The 18,537-nt window shown below is 36.5% G+C and overlaps 1 protein-coding gene across 2 annotated transcripts in view; it reads left to right on the forward strand.

Annotated features, from left to right (window-relative positions):
* CDH18 (cadherin 18) overlaps nucleotides 1–18,537 on the forward strand; it is a 343,377-nt gene that overhangs the window by 273,861 nt on the left and 50,979 nt on the right. For both annotated transcript variants that reach the window (XM_047074386.1, XM_047074393.1), the window contains exon 7: nucleotides 8,693–8,829. In XM_047074386.1, the coding sequence (XP_046930342.1) occupies nucleotides 8,693–8,829 (137 nt within the window). The remainder of the gene's footprint in view (nucleotides 1–8,692; nucleotides 8,830–18,537) is intronic.

The following is an 18,537-nucleotide window of genomic DNA, read 5'->3' on the forward strand; positions in this document are numbered from 1 at the left end:
TCATCATATTTCAGTGTAATGCATTTTCTCTTTACTTATTTCATGAATACATATTTACTAGAAATATGAAATGATGCATATGTTGTATGACAGGAAAGAAGGTAGTTGTAGGGATAAAAATTATAACCCAGAATTGTACATGATGATGGCAACTTTGCAAGAAAATCTCCTATGCCTAATGTGCATTATGCCTATGCATATGCCTGTCTCCTATGGCTATGCCATTTATGTGACAGGGGGAAATTAGTTAAAGTTTGACTAGGGAACTGGTCCAGTTAGAGGGTTCTTAAGGACTACTGGAGTAAGCTTAAATTGTATTTACTCTAGTCTATAGCCAGGAGATTACTAGTTCTTCACAGACAGCATCTTATTGATCATTGATCATAAAATTTCACAAGTAGCATTGAATATAGATGTTTTCTTGGTGATAATTTCACTCAGGATGCAATGAGCATTTAGTGGTGGTAGGGATATAATGGTGTGTCATAATCATCGTATTAGAGTAAAACTTGTATCTGTCTCAACATTTCCTCCCTCCTACTACCCCTTTGACCGCATATGTCTGTATATTTGTCCAAGGAATTAACTAGACATACTATGGAGTGTCACAATATTACAGCTTGAGATAATATCCAGAACTATGAGTTCATTGAAATACTGTGGGAAGTAAAAGTGGATCTGTCCTTTTATCAGTATTTAGATATCTCTCGATCACAGAGGAAAATAAATTAAGCTCTCATTCTTATAAAAAAAAAAAAGTTGTTTGTTTCCTGAATGATTCTAACAAATTTCAAATGTATATATAAAGGATATTAGAAATCCATAAAAAATTATCTCTATATGAAAACATACTGCTCTATGGGGCGCCTGGGTGGCGCAGTCGATTGAGCGTCCGACTTCAGCCAGGTCACTATCTCGCGGTCTGTGAGTTCGAGCCCCGCGTCGGGCTCTGGGCTGATGGCTCGGAGCCTGGAGCCTGTTTCCGATTCTGTGTCTGCCTCTCTCTCTGCCCCTCCCCCGTTCATGCTCTGCCTCTCTCTGTCCCAGAGATGAATAAACGTTGAAAAAAGAAAAAAAAAAATTGAAAACATACTGCTCTACATAAGTAAAATATGATGACGCATTAGACTGATTATTTCTACCAAATGTATATAAAAGAAGTAAAGACTCCTATGGAATGCCTTAATTAATTTCACTTTAGGTATTAACGGGGCCTCCTTAATATTGTTGAATAATCGGTTAGTTTGGTTAGTTCATCCATTCACTTATGAGGCAAAGTCATACACCTATGCTACTATGGGTGAAAGAAAAAAGAGCTTTACTCTCATATAGTTTCCAAATAAAATGACTCATGTGCACTGAGTAAGGAATTATGAATAATTTAATTTTCTGATAGATCTTTTAGAAACAAACAGTAGTTATTGCTATTTATGCAGAGGAACTTCTTCATTCAATAATAATCCTTATTCAGATCCTGTTGTGCTTACATCACTTTGCCAGAAAAAACAAAACAGAAAAGAACAAACAAAAAAAAGCACTTCCTATTTGTGAACCTTCTCAAGGTTTCCAAGAGAAAAAACCTTCCTAAAAGGCATTAAAACAAATGAAATTTCTCTATTGAGGCCTATCATTTGATACTCAAACATAAAATCATTTCAAATATTATCCTGTATGATCCTCACAATAAAATTATGACGTAGGTCATATCTGCATTTTGCTTACAAAGAAAGCTCAGACAGGTGATACATTAAGTTATAGAGCTAAAAAGTGGTTTAGCTTGATGAACATCATTCACTTGGTTTCCAGACTTGTGTTAATTTTCTTACTGTGTAACACCATTTTCACACATGCTAGATCTATTTTAGAAACAAATTTCCAAAGAGTTCATCTTTGCATTCTGAATAAATCAAGGCCAGGACCTACAGCTTGTACACAGAGTAGAAGAATATAGATGTTTTCAAGGGGTCTGAAGAGGTTATTGCCTCTAAGGTATATGAAAATTGGGAAATTTGTTCTTGGGAAAAGCCCCTACAACATTCTTCTTTTTTATCTGTGCATCTTCAAGAGCCTATCTATTCATTTAGCCTTTAAAAATACACTGCGAGTTGAAGTTTCCCCACCAAACACCTCTAGTCACCTTTGCTACAAAGAGAGCAGTTCCATTTTCTCACCGGCTTAGTTGAAGATATGATTAAATCATATAAATATGCGATAAATACAAATATATTTTATTTTAAAGTAAGCTCTTATTACTCAAGTGTAACACTATGTGTAAGGGCAATAATATTGATTGGAGCACTAATCTATGGGTGAAGGAAAGAACTTCTTTCTTTATAGTAACTACAAGTGACAGTAGGAAGCTTCTCTTTCTCTTTTTCTCTTGCTAGGCCAGTAGCCAATACCAGAAGAATAGTGGTCTGAAAAGTGCCACCCAGTTTTGCAACCAGAACTAAGATATCTCACTGTGTCTCTCTCTCTCTTAGTTTTAAATTTTGTACCTTCTCGATGATCCATAATGTACCTCTCCCTAATGCTTACCCTTCAAGACTGATCAAAACCATGTCTAAAGTCTTGTATTGCTTAGAATTTTACTATTCTGTCTGATTTTAAACTCTGAGCATCAATCATGTTAGTTTGCAAATAATTTCTTTTCCTTTTCTTGTCTGTTTGCTTAACTAAATCATGTCTAAGTAATTCCCAGTTCTTATTTCCTCTCTTTGAATATCCCTCATTCCTTTCTTGTACTCCTTCAAAGAAATATTTTTGAATGAATAAAGCCTTAAATATTGCCTACTTAGTTTTTAAAGGGAGCTTGCAAATATTACTTAATGCACTTATATTCTATTTTAATCTCTTGCCCTACCTAGCTCCTTGATGTTGGATAAAATTCTTCATCACTCCATACCTCAGTTTCTTCCTCTGTAAAAAAAGGGCTATTAATAGTACCCATCTCATGCAAACTGTTTTCAGTTTGCAGTGAACTAACACTTAAAGCACAATATGGTACACCATGAAAGCTCCATGAATGTGACCTTTCTTTACCTCTTTTTAGATAGCTTTTGTAAATAACTCGTATATGTGTGTTTCCTTCAAGTCTTAAATATATCATCTTGGTATAGTCTTAGATGAAGAGAGAAAGTAGAATTTGAAGAAAAATATATTTGAACATCTTGCCAAGTTACATATACTCTTGTCTCAGTTTACACTGGTTACTTTATTACACCAATGGACTAGAATATTAAAAAAAAATACTTCTCAGAACTTTAATTTCTCAAGTTTTATCATTAATCCCAATTTAGAATTTACATCATCTACACAAATGGCTACTTGATTTTCTGTTTGCTGGATATCCCTGAAAATGCCAACTTAACATTAGCATTGAAAAACACCTGAATATTTATATATGAGGTCATAAAGTATTAAGATGCTGTGTTGACTTTTTAGAGGTTTGTAAAAGGAAACAAGCGGATGTTGTTATGAAAATATTTTTAAAAGTTACCTACTGAGAATATTTTCATCTATTTTTATTTGTTTGGTAAACAGTTTTGTGGACCCATGTGACTTCTTAATTTTATATAATTAGCACTGAATGATTCTACATTTAATCCCCCAAATAGTTGTAAATCGTTTATTTTTTTCTCACATTTTCCTTTTTTTTCCTGAGCTTGTATTTGTGTGGCCAGGAAGAAATCCAAGGCTAGAATAAAGCAGAACTATTTAGTTCTACTTGAGTTGAAATTCAATTGCAACTCCACATACAAGACTCTACATCCAAGCATCCCCTAATATCTAGCCCTTATACTGTAGATTTCTCAAGAGAGTCAGGACACATAGAAAGCTACGACGTAAATAACATGAGACTGAAGACACATACCTAGCATTTTACCTACCATTTGAAATAAAAGTTAAATATATATATATGCATATAAATATGCATATACTTATATATAAATATATGTATATTTATATGTATATTTATTTTTATATATTTATATATATAAATGTATGTATATTTATATGTGTATATATATATTTAAATATATTTATGTATATATTTAATTCAGCTAAAGGGCATATTTATTCTGAAAGTATTTAATCACTAATGCTAGCATTTACATTACAAAGCTCTAAAAGAGAACAGATTATCCTGATACTGAGACAATGCATTTCATAGTCTTAATTTAGCTTAGAAACAGGAATCCAATTTTTCTTCCCCAGACTGACGGCTCAGCTCTGAAGTGATCAGATTTCTTTTTTTGTTTGTTTGTTTTTGTAATTGTTTTTTAATGTTTACTTATTATTGAAAGTCAGAGAGAGTCAGAGCGTGGACCGGGGAGGGGCAGAGGGAGAGGGAGACACAGAATCTGAAGCAGGCTCCAGGCTCCGAGCTGTCAGCACAGAGCCTGACGCGGGGCTCAAACCCACAAATGGTGAGATCATGACCTGAGCCCAAGTCGGATGCTTAACCGACTGAGCCACCCAGGTGCCCCTGAAGTGATCAGATTTCTAAGATGGGGCATGTTCTCCAATATTTCATAGGGATGTGTTGATAACAATGTAATCTGAGCTTTGCAGAAAACTTTGCAATTGAATATGTTTTAATTTTAGGTCTGACTTTCCAATACAGAAAGCATTGTTTTTAGGGTATCTAAACATGGAAAGTATCTTCAAGACAGGTTAATGACAACTAACTTTAGATGATGTAATAACCCAGATTTCCAACCGATTACATTTTTAAAAAAGTTATTCCTTTCCCGTGACAAGACTTCTCACTTCTAAGCAATCCAGCCCTCATCCTCAGCATCAGGCCTCTGGACAAAGAATATTATGAGAATTTTTTGTGATGTGAATGCAAGTCAAAATCAGTTTCAGTGTACCATGACCTAATGTTTTGGGAAAGCCCAATGACATCGCCCTTCCCCACTGTTCTGTAGCATCTGGATTTCGTACCTTTTCTCTGAAATCAGTTTTGCTTTTCACCTGTTCTTCATGTTTAAATGCCTTCATTAAGTTGAACTTTCTTCAATTAACGTGTAGTTATTATCAGAACAGTCAATGCAAAATGGTCTATTCTTGCTTTGATAACACAGTCTACAAGGGTTATATTCTGGTTCTTTTAGTGTTCTTAGGATGGTCTACAGTTTTGATTTGCATGATCTATTAATCTTCTATAATGTGTGTGCAGGATTATCCACAGGTTGTTACAAGGTTCACACCTTTGCCTTAAATTCTACATATTCTGTTATATTACATTACATACATTACACCTATTAAAGGCATGGAGTTGTATTTCAACATTTATACTCTGGTCCAGAAACTATGGTGAATTTTGAAATATTTCCACCATCACAATCATCTATCCTATGTATTTACCAAACTTCTGAGATTTCCCTCATGATAAAAGGGAAGAAGTGTCTCTGTTACTTTCGATGGAAATCCTTGTATTTGTTCTCTGGAACCCAATCCTGCTCACCTTCTCATAAATTTTACCATTTTAGGTATTCCACTCTTTAAAAGGATCATTACCTTCAGCAAAGACAGTGCTTAATATCCCCAATAACAGAAAAAAAAAATATTGAACCACTTCTCTGATGATATATGGCAGCACTTTCTCTGATCTCTATTCTTGGGTGACAGTATCCAGTAAAGTATCGTGACTGTGGGGCTTCATATGTTCACATTCAATATCCTCTTGAGTCCACTGTTTAAAAAAAAAACATACTTTATATTTTATTGAAGATATTCTTTTCAAGTTAACTAATGATGCCCATCTTTCAAAATCCAATCAACCCTTACTAACCTCACTTGGCCTCTTAATAGAATTCACTCTAATTGTTCACTTAAAATACCTTCCTTTCTTGGCTTCTCTGCCACCCCATTCCCACTTAGTCTCTTCCCCTAGACTGTTCCTCTCCTTTTGCTAACACCTGCTCATGTACAGATGCTGGGCTGCCTTAAGCCCAAAAGTTTGGGTGCTGTAGTGCTCAATACTTCACTTAACGTTTCTCCTACAGTTCTCTCCCAGATGAAATTATACTGTTCCCAGGATTAAATTAGGCTTCAATTTAGGCTTATATATCTCAAATGGATATTTCCTATTCAGAAAACACACTTGAACTCCACACTCACATCCAATTCTCTGTTTTTATTCCACATGTTTATCTACTTGACTTCTAAGGCATAGCATGTCAAAATCATTGATTTCTCCCAAATTCTTTTTCTCCCAAAGGGAGTTATTTGCCCCCCTACTCTATCCACCTCCATAAATAGGCTTATCAATTACATGCTAGATCAAACACACGCACACCATCACCACCACCGCTACCACATGAAAAACAAGTCATTTGTAAGTCATTGCCCTTCCAATAAAAATTCTATAGTCTGTGCCCAATACATAACATTATTTTATACAGTTCTTTCCATTTTCTTCCCTTTTCACCTTTGTCCAAGACAACATTATTTCTTTTCTGAATTGTTAACTTTCTGCAATCTAAGAGTCGAAGTAGCCACTATGATTTTTCCAGTACATAAATAGGTGCATGATATCCTTTGTTTAACAATTCCCCTTTTGGGTGCCTGGGTGGCTCAGTCGGTTGAGAGTCTGACTCTTGGTTTTGGCTCAGGTCATGATCTCAGGGTTTGTGAGATCACGCCCTGCATTGGGCTCCTGCTGACTGCTTCCTGCTTGGGATTCTCTCTCCCTTTCTCTCTGCCCCTCCCCTGCTCACCGCGCATGTGTGTGTGCACTCTCTCTCTCAAAATTAATAAGTAAACCTAAAAAATATATATCTATATATCTACCTTTCTATATATATCTACCAATCTCTATCTATCTATCTATCTATCTATCTATCTATCTATCTATCATCTATCTATCTACCTATCTATCTATCCCTCATTGCCTTTTTAAAAAGGTAAGAACTATCTACCATACGGTACATGGATTGCTTATCCTACCCCCAGCCACATACCTCTCATCCTTTCTGCCTAGCCAGTGAGACATACATTGTTTTTTAACCAAATCAAGTCCTTTCTTTAATTTGGATACTTGCGTTTTGCTTTCTTGTATTGAAAATATTTTTCCCCTGGTACTTTGTACATAATCAGTTCATTTTTATTCCGCAGGTCTGGATGAAATGTTACTGAAGCTGAAGTTAAGGAAGAAGGGGGAAGTATTAGAAATTTAAGGAGAGGAGAAAACACTCTTCTTTAAATAGTTCTAGAAATAGTTTGGAACATATGATTGTTGTCTATATTTTTAATTCATATTCATGTTAATAAACTGTTGCTGGATAATGTAAAACTCCAAAACTCAGGGGCAGATATTTATAGCCCTCTCGTGGGTATGTGTCTGAGCTAGCTGAAGATCAAGGTAACTAGCCTGGCTTGTGTTTGCCAGCTCTTTTAACCCCAATGCATTCAATCCTGCATCCGCTCATTTACTAGGTAGCTCTGCTCTAGCAGGTATACCCTTAAGGGGGACAACCTTGTCTTTGTGTCTCTCATCTTCCTTCTGGGATCAGTGGATCAGCCAGCCCCACCATGTGCCTTTTGTGTCGGTGGCAGAGGATAAGGAGGAATATGCCACGTCTCCGGAAATCTTGCCCCAAATACGAAACAGGACACAGTCACTTTCAACTCATTCTTTTTCTTTTCTTTTCTTTTTTTCTTTTTGATTTTTTTTTTGAAATTTTTGCTTAAATTCCAGTTAGTCAACATCCAGTGTAATATAAGTTTCAGCTGTGCAATTTAGTGATTCAACACTTACAACACTCAGTGCTCCTCTCTTTGCTAAAGGAAGCTGGAGACCAAATCTAGTGTGAAAGAGCTCTACAACCTTTTATGCATTGGGGAAGGAAGATGATTTGTGGCCAATAATGTGACCTACCTCCCATTCAGTTGCTTTCTCATTTTTTTTCACTAAACAAGGTAGCTGGGTGATGGAGATACTATGGTAGTTAACTGAAATGTTTTCATTTTTATTATGTATTTCTCTTCAATCTCAACTATAATGAAACTCCGGTATAAACTAATCTCTGACATCTCCTGTTATCCTAAAAATTTTGTACATATAGAAATGAAAGTTTAACTAAGGGTTTAGTTTTTAGCATCAGCCTGGGTGGCTCTGTAGGTTAAGCATCTGACTCCCAAATGCTGCTCAGGTCATGGTCTCATGGTTCATGGGATGCAGCCCCACATCAGGCTCTGCATTGACAGTGTGGAGACTGGTTGGGACTCATTCTCTCTCTCTCTTTCCCCCTTTGCCCCTGCATGTGCTCTCTCTCTCTCTCTCTCTCTGTCAAAAAAAAAGAACATAGTTTAGTGTTGTTTTTTTTTTCTTCCAAGGTACTATAGACTTCCTAGAGGCAGTTTTTCATCTATCTCTCCCTTATTAATCCCTCTGTTTTTAGTAACTACCATTGCATTCATGAAATTCAGAAGGGTGTTTTTCTCAATTTGAATTAGTAATTAGACTAAACATTAATTAAGGGCTGACAGAAAAAAAATAATTGATGTCAACTCTATGCAAATATGAAGTTGCCAGGCAAATCTCAAGAGGCAAATATAGAAACGAAACATGTGCATTTACTATTTGAATATATCTGGTTTAATACTGCCCTTGTTTTAGTTTTCTTTGTTGTCTTCATTATATCATTGTGTAAAAAGAAGGATTATCTCTTTCCTTCCCTAGATACTTCATTGACCACAGTGGCGAAGATGACAGAGTTTTCAACATCGATGCCAATTCTGGAACCATCAGAACCACAAAGGTTCTTGATAGAGAAGAAACTCCGTGGTACAACATCACAGTTGCTGCTTCAGAAAATGGTAAGCTACTTTATGTGTCCTAAAAAAGATGTCACTTGTACATGACGATTTCTACCGAGATTTTCTCGGGTGCAGGGCTCTCACCATTTCTCTTTGTGGTGCCAGCATCTAGCAGACCATACGTATAGAACGTATTAGAGGCAGTTACTCGTTGTCAGATGTGGTGAATAAATCTCATACCTTTTTTTTTTTTTTTTTTACTTTAATCCTAGCGTACTGGTGGAAGATTGACATCACAGGACACTCCTTCCCCATCCCTGAGTCAGAGTATTTGGTTGGCCTCCTAGTCGTGAGGCTTGTTCTGTGGGTTGCACGGCTGCCTAACATCAAAGATGCCGCTATAAACATTTATTTGAAAGTTTTTTGTAGACACATTTTTATTTCTTTGGGGTATATACCCGTAAGTGAGATAGCTCAGTCATATGGAAACTCTGTATTTAATTATTTGATGGACTGCCAGCCTGTTTTCTAAAGCAGCTACATTTTACATTCCCAAAAGCACTAGGAGGGTCCAATTTCTCTATATTATTACCCATATTTATTGTTATGTATCTTTTGATTATAATCATTCTAGTGGGTGTGGGGTGATAGCTCCTTATGGTTTATGCACTTTTATAATGTCCCCCGTTACCAATCAATAATTAGACTACCCCCGCTTTTTATATTCTGCCTGAATTTTTATGTTTTTACATCTGCAAAATTAGCTCAAGTGGCTCCCATTTAGAGAATTTTCTTCACCATAATATTCTCTTTGAAAATAAGCATTCACTAATTACTTTTAAATGAGTGTTATAAAGAATACATGAGTGGGTTCATTTATGATCATTCTGGTTAATTTTCATTTTCAAAATAACCAGACTAGGACTGGAATTACATGTTCTTTGTCACCTAATGACAAATAAATGACTGTCAAGTGATAAGAGCTCATTCAATATCAGTTGCAAAAATAAAGGAATTAATGGATTAATATATCCAAGAAGTGATGAAGACATTGAAAAGACTCAGAAAAGGTCGTGTGGTTTTTGGGAATAGGTTCTGTGTAGAGAAGATGGAGGGAAAGAATCCCTGGAGAAAATGATATTTATAGAAAAGAAAAAAAAAAACAACAACAGGAAACTTACTTTAAAATAACTTCCAGTTTTACTCCAGAATTATTTCAATCAGAAACCATACTTTATTTTCTAAATCTCACCTCAGTCCAAATAATATTTGTATCAAGTAGAAACTAACTAATTTATGAATGTGCATGAGTATATGTATACCATGAAAATTATATTATTTGCAATCATTACCAAAAGAAATGTCCATTTTTACTTAAGTAACATCTTAAATATATATTTAGTAAGTGCTTTTTTTCTTTCTTTCTTTCTTTTTTTTTTTTTTGCTATTTGTTAGTACTTCATATGGGAAATCGGTTAATACCTATCTACAAAGTAAAGCAGTATAATAGATTGTATTATCCTGGATTTTATAGATGATAATTTTAGAAGGCTCAAAGCCTTAGGGACCCCTCAATAAGCATTACTAAACATAATGTAATCCTAATTATAAATGGGTATGTAGAAGGAGTGAGAAATAGTGAGGACTTCATACCCATACTGGAGACTGTTTCGGGAAGTGCACATTCATGCACTCACTGGTTACTTGTCATAAGTGCCTTATTAAATATCACTGGGGGCCCTTCCATTTACAGTTGTTCGTAAACAGTAACCTTAAATTCAGCCACATTACCAAACTATTTACTAATATATTCTGTTTCGGAAATGTACTCGATGCTTTTTATAAACTGGATTTTTGTAAGGCTTTATTTTTTGGTAGAGCAGTTGTAGGTCCACAGCAACATTGAGAGGTAGGGACAGAGATTTCCCAAATAGACCCCACATCTACACATGTATGACATCCTTCATTATCAGCATCCTCCGCCAGTGTGATACATTTGTCACAACTGATGAACCTACATTGACACGTCATAATCACGCAAAGTCTATAGTTTAACGTGTTTCGTTCTTGGTATTCCCTGGGTTTAGACAAAGGTATGATGGCACGTATTCATTATTATAGTATCATACGTAGTATTGTCACTACACTAAAACCCCATGTATACTGCTTATCCATCTCTACTTACTCTGATTTTGGTAACCACTGATCTTTTTATTGGCTCCTTAGTTTTTCCTCTTCTGGAATGTCATAGAGTTTGAATCATACAGTAAGGTGCCTTTTCAGATTGGCTTTTTCCCTCAGTAATATAGGCACACTTAAGGATCTGCCATGTCTTTTCATGGCTTGATAGCTCATTTCTTTTTAATACTCAATAGCATTCCATTGTCTGGATGTACCACAGTTTGTGTATCAATTCAGGTACTGAAGGACACCTTGATTGTTTCCAAGTTTTTGCAATCATGAACAAAGCCACTACAGTATAAACACTTATTTGTAGGTTTTTGTACGGACAAAAGTTTTCCATTTCTTTGGGTAGTTACCAAGGAGTGAATTTACTGGATCATATGGTAAGGGTGTATGTGGTTTGTAAGAAACTGACAAACTATTTTCCAAAGTGGCTGCGCCATTTTGCATTGCCACCAACAATGAATGAGAGTTCCTGTTGGTCTACATCCTCATCAGCATTTGCTGTTGTCAGTGTTTCTGGATTTGGGCCAGTTTTTGTCAGGTTCGTAGTGGTATCTCATTGTTGCTTTAATTTATATTTCTCTGATGACATATATGTGGAACATCTTTTCATACATTCATTTGCCCTCTGTATGTCTTCTTTGATGAGGGGTCTGTTAAGGTCCTTGGCCCATTTTTTAATCAGGTTTTGTTTTCTTATAAGTAAACTTTAAGGGATCTTCATCAGATGTGCATTTTACAAATATTTTCTCCCAGTTTGTCTGTTGTTTACTCATTTGTTTGACATTGTCTTTTGCAGAAATGAAATCAGGTTTCTAAACATCTTCTTAATATAAGTTTTGGAAGAGCTTAGTGCTCTATGGAATGACATTTAGAAGTTCTTTTTGTTTGTTTGTTTTGTTTTAAATTTTGGAGAGAGAGAGAGTTGTGTGAGTGGGAGGAAGGGCAGAGGGAGAGAGGGAGAGAAAGAGAGAGAGAGAAAGAGAGAGAGTCTGTCAGGCAGGCCCCATGCTCAGCACAGAGCCAACGTGAGGCTCAATCTCATGACCTTGAGATCATGACTTGAGCCAAAATCAAATCAGAGGCTTAAGCGACTGAGACACCCAGGTGCCCCTAGAAGCTTATATATATAATATATATATGTGTGTGTGTGTGTGTGTGTGTGTGTGTGTGTTTTGTTTTTTGTTTAGCCTACCTTAAGTGTTGTGCAAGTAAGAGAAAGATGCCCCTTCTGGGCAGATGAAGCAGTGCACCAGGATTTAGGATTTAAGAGTATGTGAGAGCAAACCACGTCTGTGCACAGAAAAACATAAAAAATAGAAAGAATCCCTTTCTTCAGCTGAACGGGCCACTTGCTCAGGGATCAGTGTGAGAGTATAGGGTGGCATAAAAATGCATGTGGGTCTCTGAACATGTAAGTAGGGTCCAAATGCCATGCAGCTCTTATTTACATGGTGTTCGATTCTGCTCTCTTTTCTTCTTCGGTTCTAGGTCAACTCAGCTGCCCAGTCACATGGTAAAGGCAGAAAGCATGAGTCTGGTCCATAAAACCTTCCCCACTGCTGCTAAATATAGCTAAAAGATATCTTGCTTTTGTATGGTCAACTTTCACAGACACATCATCCTAACAAAAATCGCTGAAATAGAGAGGACAGGCATTATTTTCACTTTATAGATAAGGAAATTGAGACTCATACAAAATATGAATCCAGATAGTTTGGTTCTGAGAGCTCTGCTCTTTCTAACATGGCCCTTTAGGGAAGCTGATGTTCATTGCATCAAGTTTTGGACAGATATTTTCACTGATTGAGGTTTATTTTATTATTTATTTTAAAAATGCATTCTGTGACATAAGACTGTGTCCATGATTTTAGAGAGAGAGAGAGACAGAACAAGAGCGGGGGAGGGGCTGAGAGAGAGGGGGACACAGAATCTGGAGTAGGCTCCAGGCTCTGAGCTGTCAGCCCAGAGCCCGACGCGGGGCTCGAACTCACAAACTGCAGGATCATGACCCGAGCCGAAGTTGGACACTCAACCAACTGAGCCACCCAGGCACCCCGATTATCTCCATGATTTTAAAGAAGACACTAAGAATTAGATAAATGCAATAAGCTGTCTTTGATTAGAGAAATAGAAAGAGTTGTATTCTCATCACATATCACAGTTCTTGGAGAAGAGTACTTTCTCACTAATACGTGGAATATTTCTGTACAAGTAACAATTCCTTCCATTCATATGATCCATAATATAGCTATTTAGTCGTTTCCATTGCATTTCTATTTTTGGGTAGCAAATAATCACATGATTTCCATAGGTCAGAGGTCCAGGAGGGTTCCACTAGATTCTTTGTATAGGGTCCAGTAAGACTCAAGTCAGGTGTCAGCTGGGATGGGTTCTTATCGGGAGGCTGGGGAAGAATCTGCTTTAATCTCATTCTTCTTGTTGCCAGAGTCTACTTGCTTAGGATGTAGTTATGAGGTTTCCATTTTCTTCCCATCCTCAGCGAGGGCAGATTTCTTCTCGAGACTGCCTGCATTCTTTCTCATGTGGTCCTTACCTTCTTCAAAGGAGCAACAGTGTATTGAGTCCTTTTCATGTTTTGAATCTCTTTGACTTTCTCTTTTGCTACCAGCTGGAGAAAGACTGTTTTCAAAGGAGTTCACCTGATTGGGTCAGGCCCACCCAGATAATCCCTTTATTCTAAAGTTAACTGAATTGGGACTTGAACAACATCAACAAAACCCTTACACAGCCTTACCTAGACTCATGTTTGGTTGAATAACCAAGAAACAGGAATCTCATGCTGCCATCTTTAGAATTCTGCCTATGACGACCCTAAAATACCTGAAAAAAGATGAAAGCTTGTTCCTTCTACTAAAGAGTAAATATTGTTTCAAACTTGCATGCCATGACCTACTCTTCCCCTTATGTGACTCCCTATTAGAATAGTGGCAGTAGTGGGCCCTCAATAAATCATTCTTAATATATTTTTCTCCACTAAATAGCTACTGTTTTCCTACATTTCCTTGTTTATGCCTAAACTCAAGATAATGCATGTGCTTGTCCCCACTACTCTTCAGAACCTGGTATTATGGTCTTAACTTAGTAATAGCAAAATCCAGCTAATACTTTTCATTTCTGATCTCTCCTTGCTTTCTTGGTCATATTTTCACTTGATTTTTCTCCTTTCTTCGCAAGAACTCTAGTACTTTGGTATGGTATAATTTATCATTTCTATCCTAAAATACATATTAATTAACTCACTCCAGATGTATTAATAAATGATACTTGCTAAGCTTGTCATATGTTAGGCACTAAAGACATTGAGGACCCTACTTCACTTTTGAGGAATTCAAGAATCTCATGCAGAAGACAAGATAAATATGTAATTGCATTATGGAAAATCACTGTGGCCATAAGGTTTTTAGGGGTTAGGAAACATAAAGTCATGGTAGCTTAAGCTCTCTCGGGGAATTAGCAAAGGTTTCATAGAGAAGGAAAATGCATGGATTCAGTCTTGAGATGAAGGATGAGTAAAGGTTAGCCTGCCTTCTGTGTCCAGCTGTGCCTGTATCAGTCAGGGTTCTATAGAGGAACAGAACCAGTAGGATTCAAGACCAGAAGGATTCAGAACCAATAAGGAGATTTATTATAAGGAATTGGCAGTTATGGAGGCTGGGAAATCCAAAATCTTCAGAGCCAATGTCCCAGGTCAAGTCTAAAAGCCAAAACCAGGAATAGTCTTTACCTCAGTTTAAAGGCAATCAGGCAAGAGAATTTTCTCTTATTCAAGGGAGGGTCAGCCTTTCCTTCTTTAAAGGTCTTTAACTGATTGGATAAGGCCTGGCTGACTCACATTATGAAGAACAATCAGCTTTACTTAAGTCTACCAATTTCAATGTTAATTTAAAATCACCCTCATAGAAACAAACAGAATACTGTCTGACCAATTATCTGGGCACACCATGAATTAGAGACTTATTGTAGTCCAGTATCTAGGGTTTTATCAGGCTCCCTAGGTAGTTTTCACCCATGCTTATTATAGAACCAACTGGTTTATGCGGTTCTTTCTTTCTTTCTTTCTTTCTTTCTTTCTTTCTTTCTTTCTTTCTTTCTTTTTTTAAGTTTATTTTAAAAAGAGAGAGAGGGAGCACTGGGGAGAGGCACAGGGAGAGAGAGAGGAAATCTTAAGTAGGTTTCATGCTCACCTTGGGCTCTGTCCCAGGGCCCTGGGATCATGACATGAGCTGAAATCAAGAGGAGACACTCAACCACCGCTGACTGAGCCACCCAGGTGCCCTCATGACTTATGCAATTCTAATGTAAATTGATTTTAAGAAACATTGCTTCCTTCCAATCACAATTTAACTTATGTCATAGCTGCATTTAGGACTAATCCCAAAGGCATCAGTACATACACATGCCCTGTGTGCCTAAGAAACTAACGCTGCATAGAACATGTGTGGCTTTTCTTTATAAAACTCAGCCCTGTCTGTTCTCAGCTTCATTCTCAGAAAAATTGTCTATGGCACTTTTAATCACAGATCCTCATGTTCTTTCAATAATTTTATAATCCGTTCCTCTGCCAATGCCTTCTTCCCCTTTTGTTCTGCTTTACAAACATCTATTTACTTTTAAGAACTAGTTCATATGTCACAGCATCTGTGAAACCTTGCTCAACTTCTCAGGCAGATTTTACAGTTCCTCCTATGCTCTCACTTGGTGCCTGCCTTCATAGAGCACTTATCACTTATTGGATTTAAGTATAACATTTATCATATTTTATTGTAATACTTTTCACCTCTACTAGATTGTGAACATCTCAAATCTAGGAATCAGGTCTAGTTTATCTTTGTTTATCATAGTATTCACAAATATTAAGAATATTTCCTGACACATCAAGCTGTATTAAATACATGAATATTGTTTGTCCTTCATTTCTGGATCTACTTTAATTGCAAAACACTTCATTGTGGTAACTAAACTATATATATATGTCCCATTTTGCCTTAAATATCCTATTTGTCCTTATTCTGTGCCCTGAATATGAGAGTTTATTCCACCTGATCAATACACCAAAATGGGACCCCCTATTGTTCATTCCTTGCTGATAGCTGTTAGCAAAATCCAGGGATGTGCTACTGTAATATATACTTCTGATGAGTCCAAAAGGTTCCGCTCTTAACCAGAGTTCACAAGTTAAAACAATAACGTTGTTTGTTTTTTGCATTGTCACACTATTCACCTCAGCTGTTTGATTTCTCTAAACAAATTATGTTCATAACAGTCCAGAAACCAAAGTTTACATGCTGTTTACAGTAAAACCTTGGTTTGCGAGCATAATTTGTTCCAGAAACATGCTTGTAATCCAGAGCACTTGTATATCAAAGCCAATTCCCCATAAGAAATAATGGAAACTCAGATGATTCATTCCACAACTCAAAAATACTCATATAAACATGATCATAATACTCTAATATAATACAAAATAATAAAGAAAATACAAACTATAGGGATGCCTGGGTGTCTCAGTTGGTTAAGCATCCCTCTTCCCCTCAGGTCATGATCTCGCAGTCTGAGTTTCAGCCCCACATTGGGCTCTGTGCTGACAGCTCATAGCCTGGAGCCTGCTTCGGATTCTGTGTCGCCCTCTTTCTCTGTCCCTCTCCTGCTCACACTCTGTCTCTGTCTCAAAAATAAATAAACATTAAAACAAATTTTAAAAAAGAAAATACAAAATATAAAGAGAAATAAGTAAATTAACCTGCACTTACCTTTGAAAACCTTCATGGCTGATGTGAGACAAGAGAAGAGGGTTATTGTGTAGGACAACTTTCATGATTACTAATGGAATCACTGCTGTCTATTTACTCACTGGAATCTTTTTCTTCATGGAGGCCATTGTATATGCTCACATGGATGTTGACTTTATTAATAAACTCTTTTTTGTCATATACTGTATTTAATGTAAATGGCAATAAGGCAGCAGAAGAAAGGGTCTATATCCGCAGGCAGCCTGTCCTAGAAAGAAGCAACTTACTAGGACAAGAAGTCCTAGAAGAAGCTCCATTCCTCAGCTTCCTCTTGGATGGAAAAGCAAAGGACTGTCCATAGATGCTTCGAAGCGACAAAAAATATACTAGTGCCAGTTGTGGGCTCCTTCCAGCGTTCTGAAAAGTCACTGTTTTGTGTCAAACACTGCGGCCTGAGAACAAGCATCTGAACATGGAAGACAATCACCCACAATCCTGCAGGGAGGGAGGGAGGGAGGGAGCGAGAGAGAGAGAGAGAGAGAGAGAAGAACCATTGGCTCAGTTGTGATCATGTGATATTCAGCATCGTGTACTACTCATATTGCAAGACATTGATCATTTATCAAGTTAAAATTTACTAGAAATGTTTACTCATCTTGCAGAATACTCACAGAACAAGTATACTCACAATCCAACGTTTTACTGTATTTATTCAATCTTTTTAGTTTTTTTTTTCAATTTTTGTGCAAACATATTCAAAGATTAGGATCTACAAATTTCAAATTTAATCCAATTGTAACTTTGGGTGATGGAAGTTAAATTTAGATTTTATTAATTCATCCTTGTTGCTTTTTAATCTGAAATAAAATTTTGTTAGCAGCAGCATGAAGCAATACAAAATTCCATTACTGAAGAGTGGGTGGTTAAAGTCTCTCGAGGTTCTACATATTATTTTGCTATTGTCAGTGTGCTTATTTTGATATATGAAATTCGCCTTTCACAAGTGTGTCCGTATTGGTAATTTCACCTAACACACAAAAGGATCTTATTTGACACTTTTTCCTTAGCACATAAAAGGAAGAACACCAAACAAATTGGTTTGCTTTAACTAATGATCAAAAGTAATACAATAAAATACTTCCATGAAATATATGTTTATGCATGTATATGTCTGCATATTAGTTACCTGTTGCCATGGAACAGAGAACTACAAAATATGTAAAATTAATTCAATTTATTCTAAGATTTAAAAGAAATGTATCGGCCCACATACCTTAAACTTCACAGGTAAATTAGGCTTCAGAGTTATGTTGATCGGGTCCCTGTCTTTATTTCTCTGTATTGATATATTTTTCCCTTTTCTGCATTCCTTTTTATTTCATGTTTGCTTTACTGTCAATTTATAGTAACAAGCACCAAGTACTATGCTAACTTTCAATATGGTAACAGAATGAATGCTACCTTAAATTGGGTTGCACTCATCCTCATTCATATCCAGAGATAAATTATCCCTTCAGATGTCCATTAAAAATATTGTTCCCATTAGGTTTCAACTAACCACCATTGACTTTTTTCTAAAAAATTGTATTTAATACATAATATGTGCCCATAAGGAGGTGAATTATGGCAAAATGTGTGGGGTTATTCACATTAGCTCAGGACCTTCCAGGCCCATTTTTGATCTTTACTTGTAGGCAATTCCATTCAAACCTCTTGAGTTCTACCCATGGGGAGAATTTTAGTGAGGAAATTATGATATATATTCTATTCTATTCTTACATCTTGCATCTATTCAAATGTTGATACATTTGAATTCTTAGACATTGCA

This window comes from Lynx rufus, unplaced genomic scaffold (genome assembly GCF_022079265.1).
Source record: "Lynx rufus isolate CCGP_SWC_20201006 ecotype Redwood Valley unplaced genomic scaffold, mLynRuf1.p SCAF_1, whole genome shotgun sequence".
Lineage (NCBI taxonomy): Eukaryota > Metazoa > Chordata > Mammalia > Carnivora > Felidae > Lynx > Lynx rufus.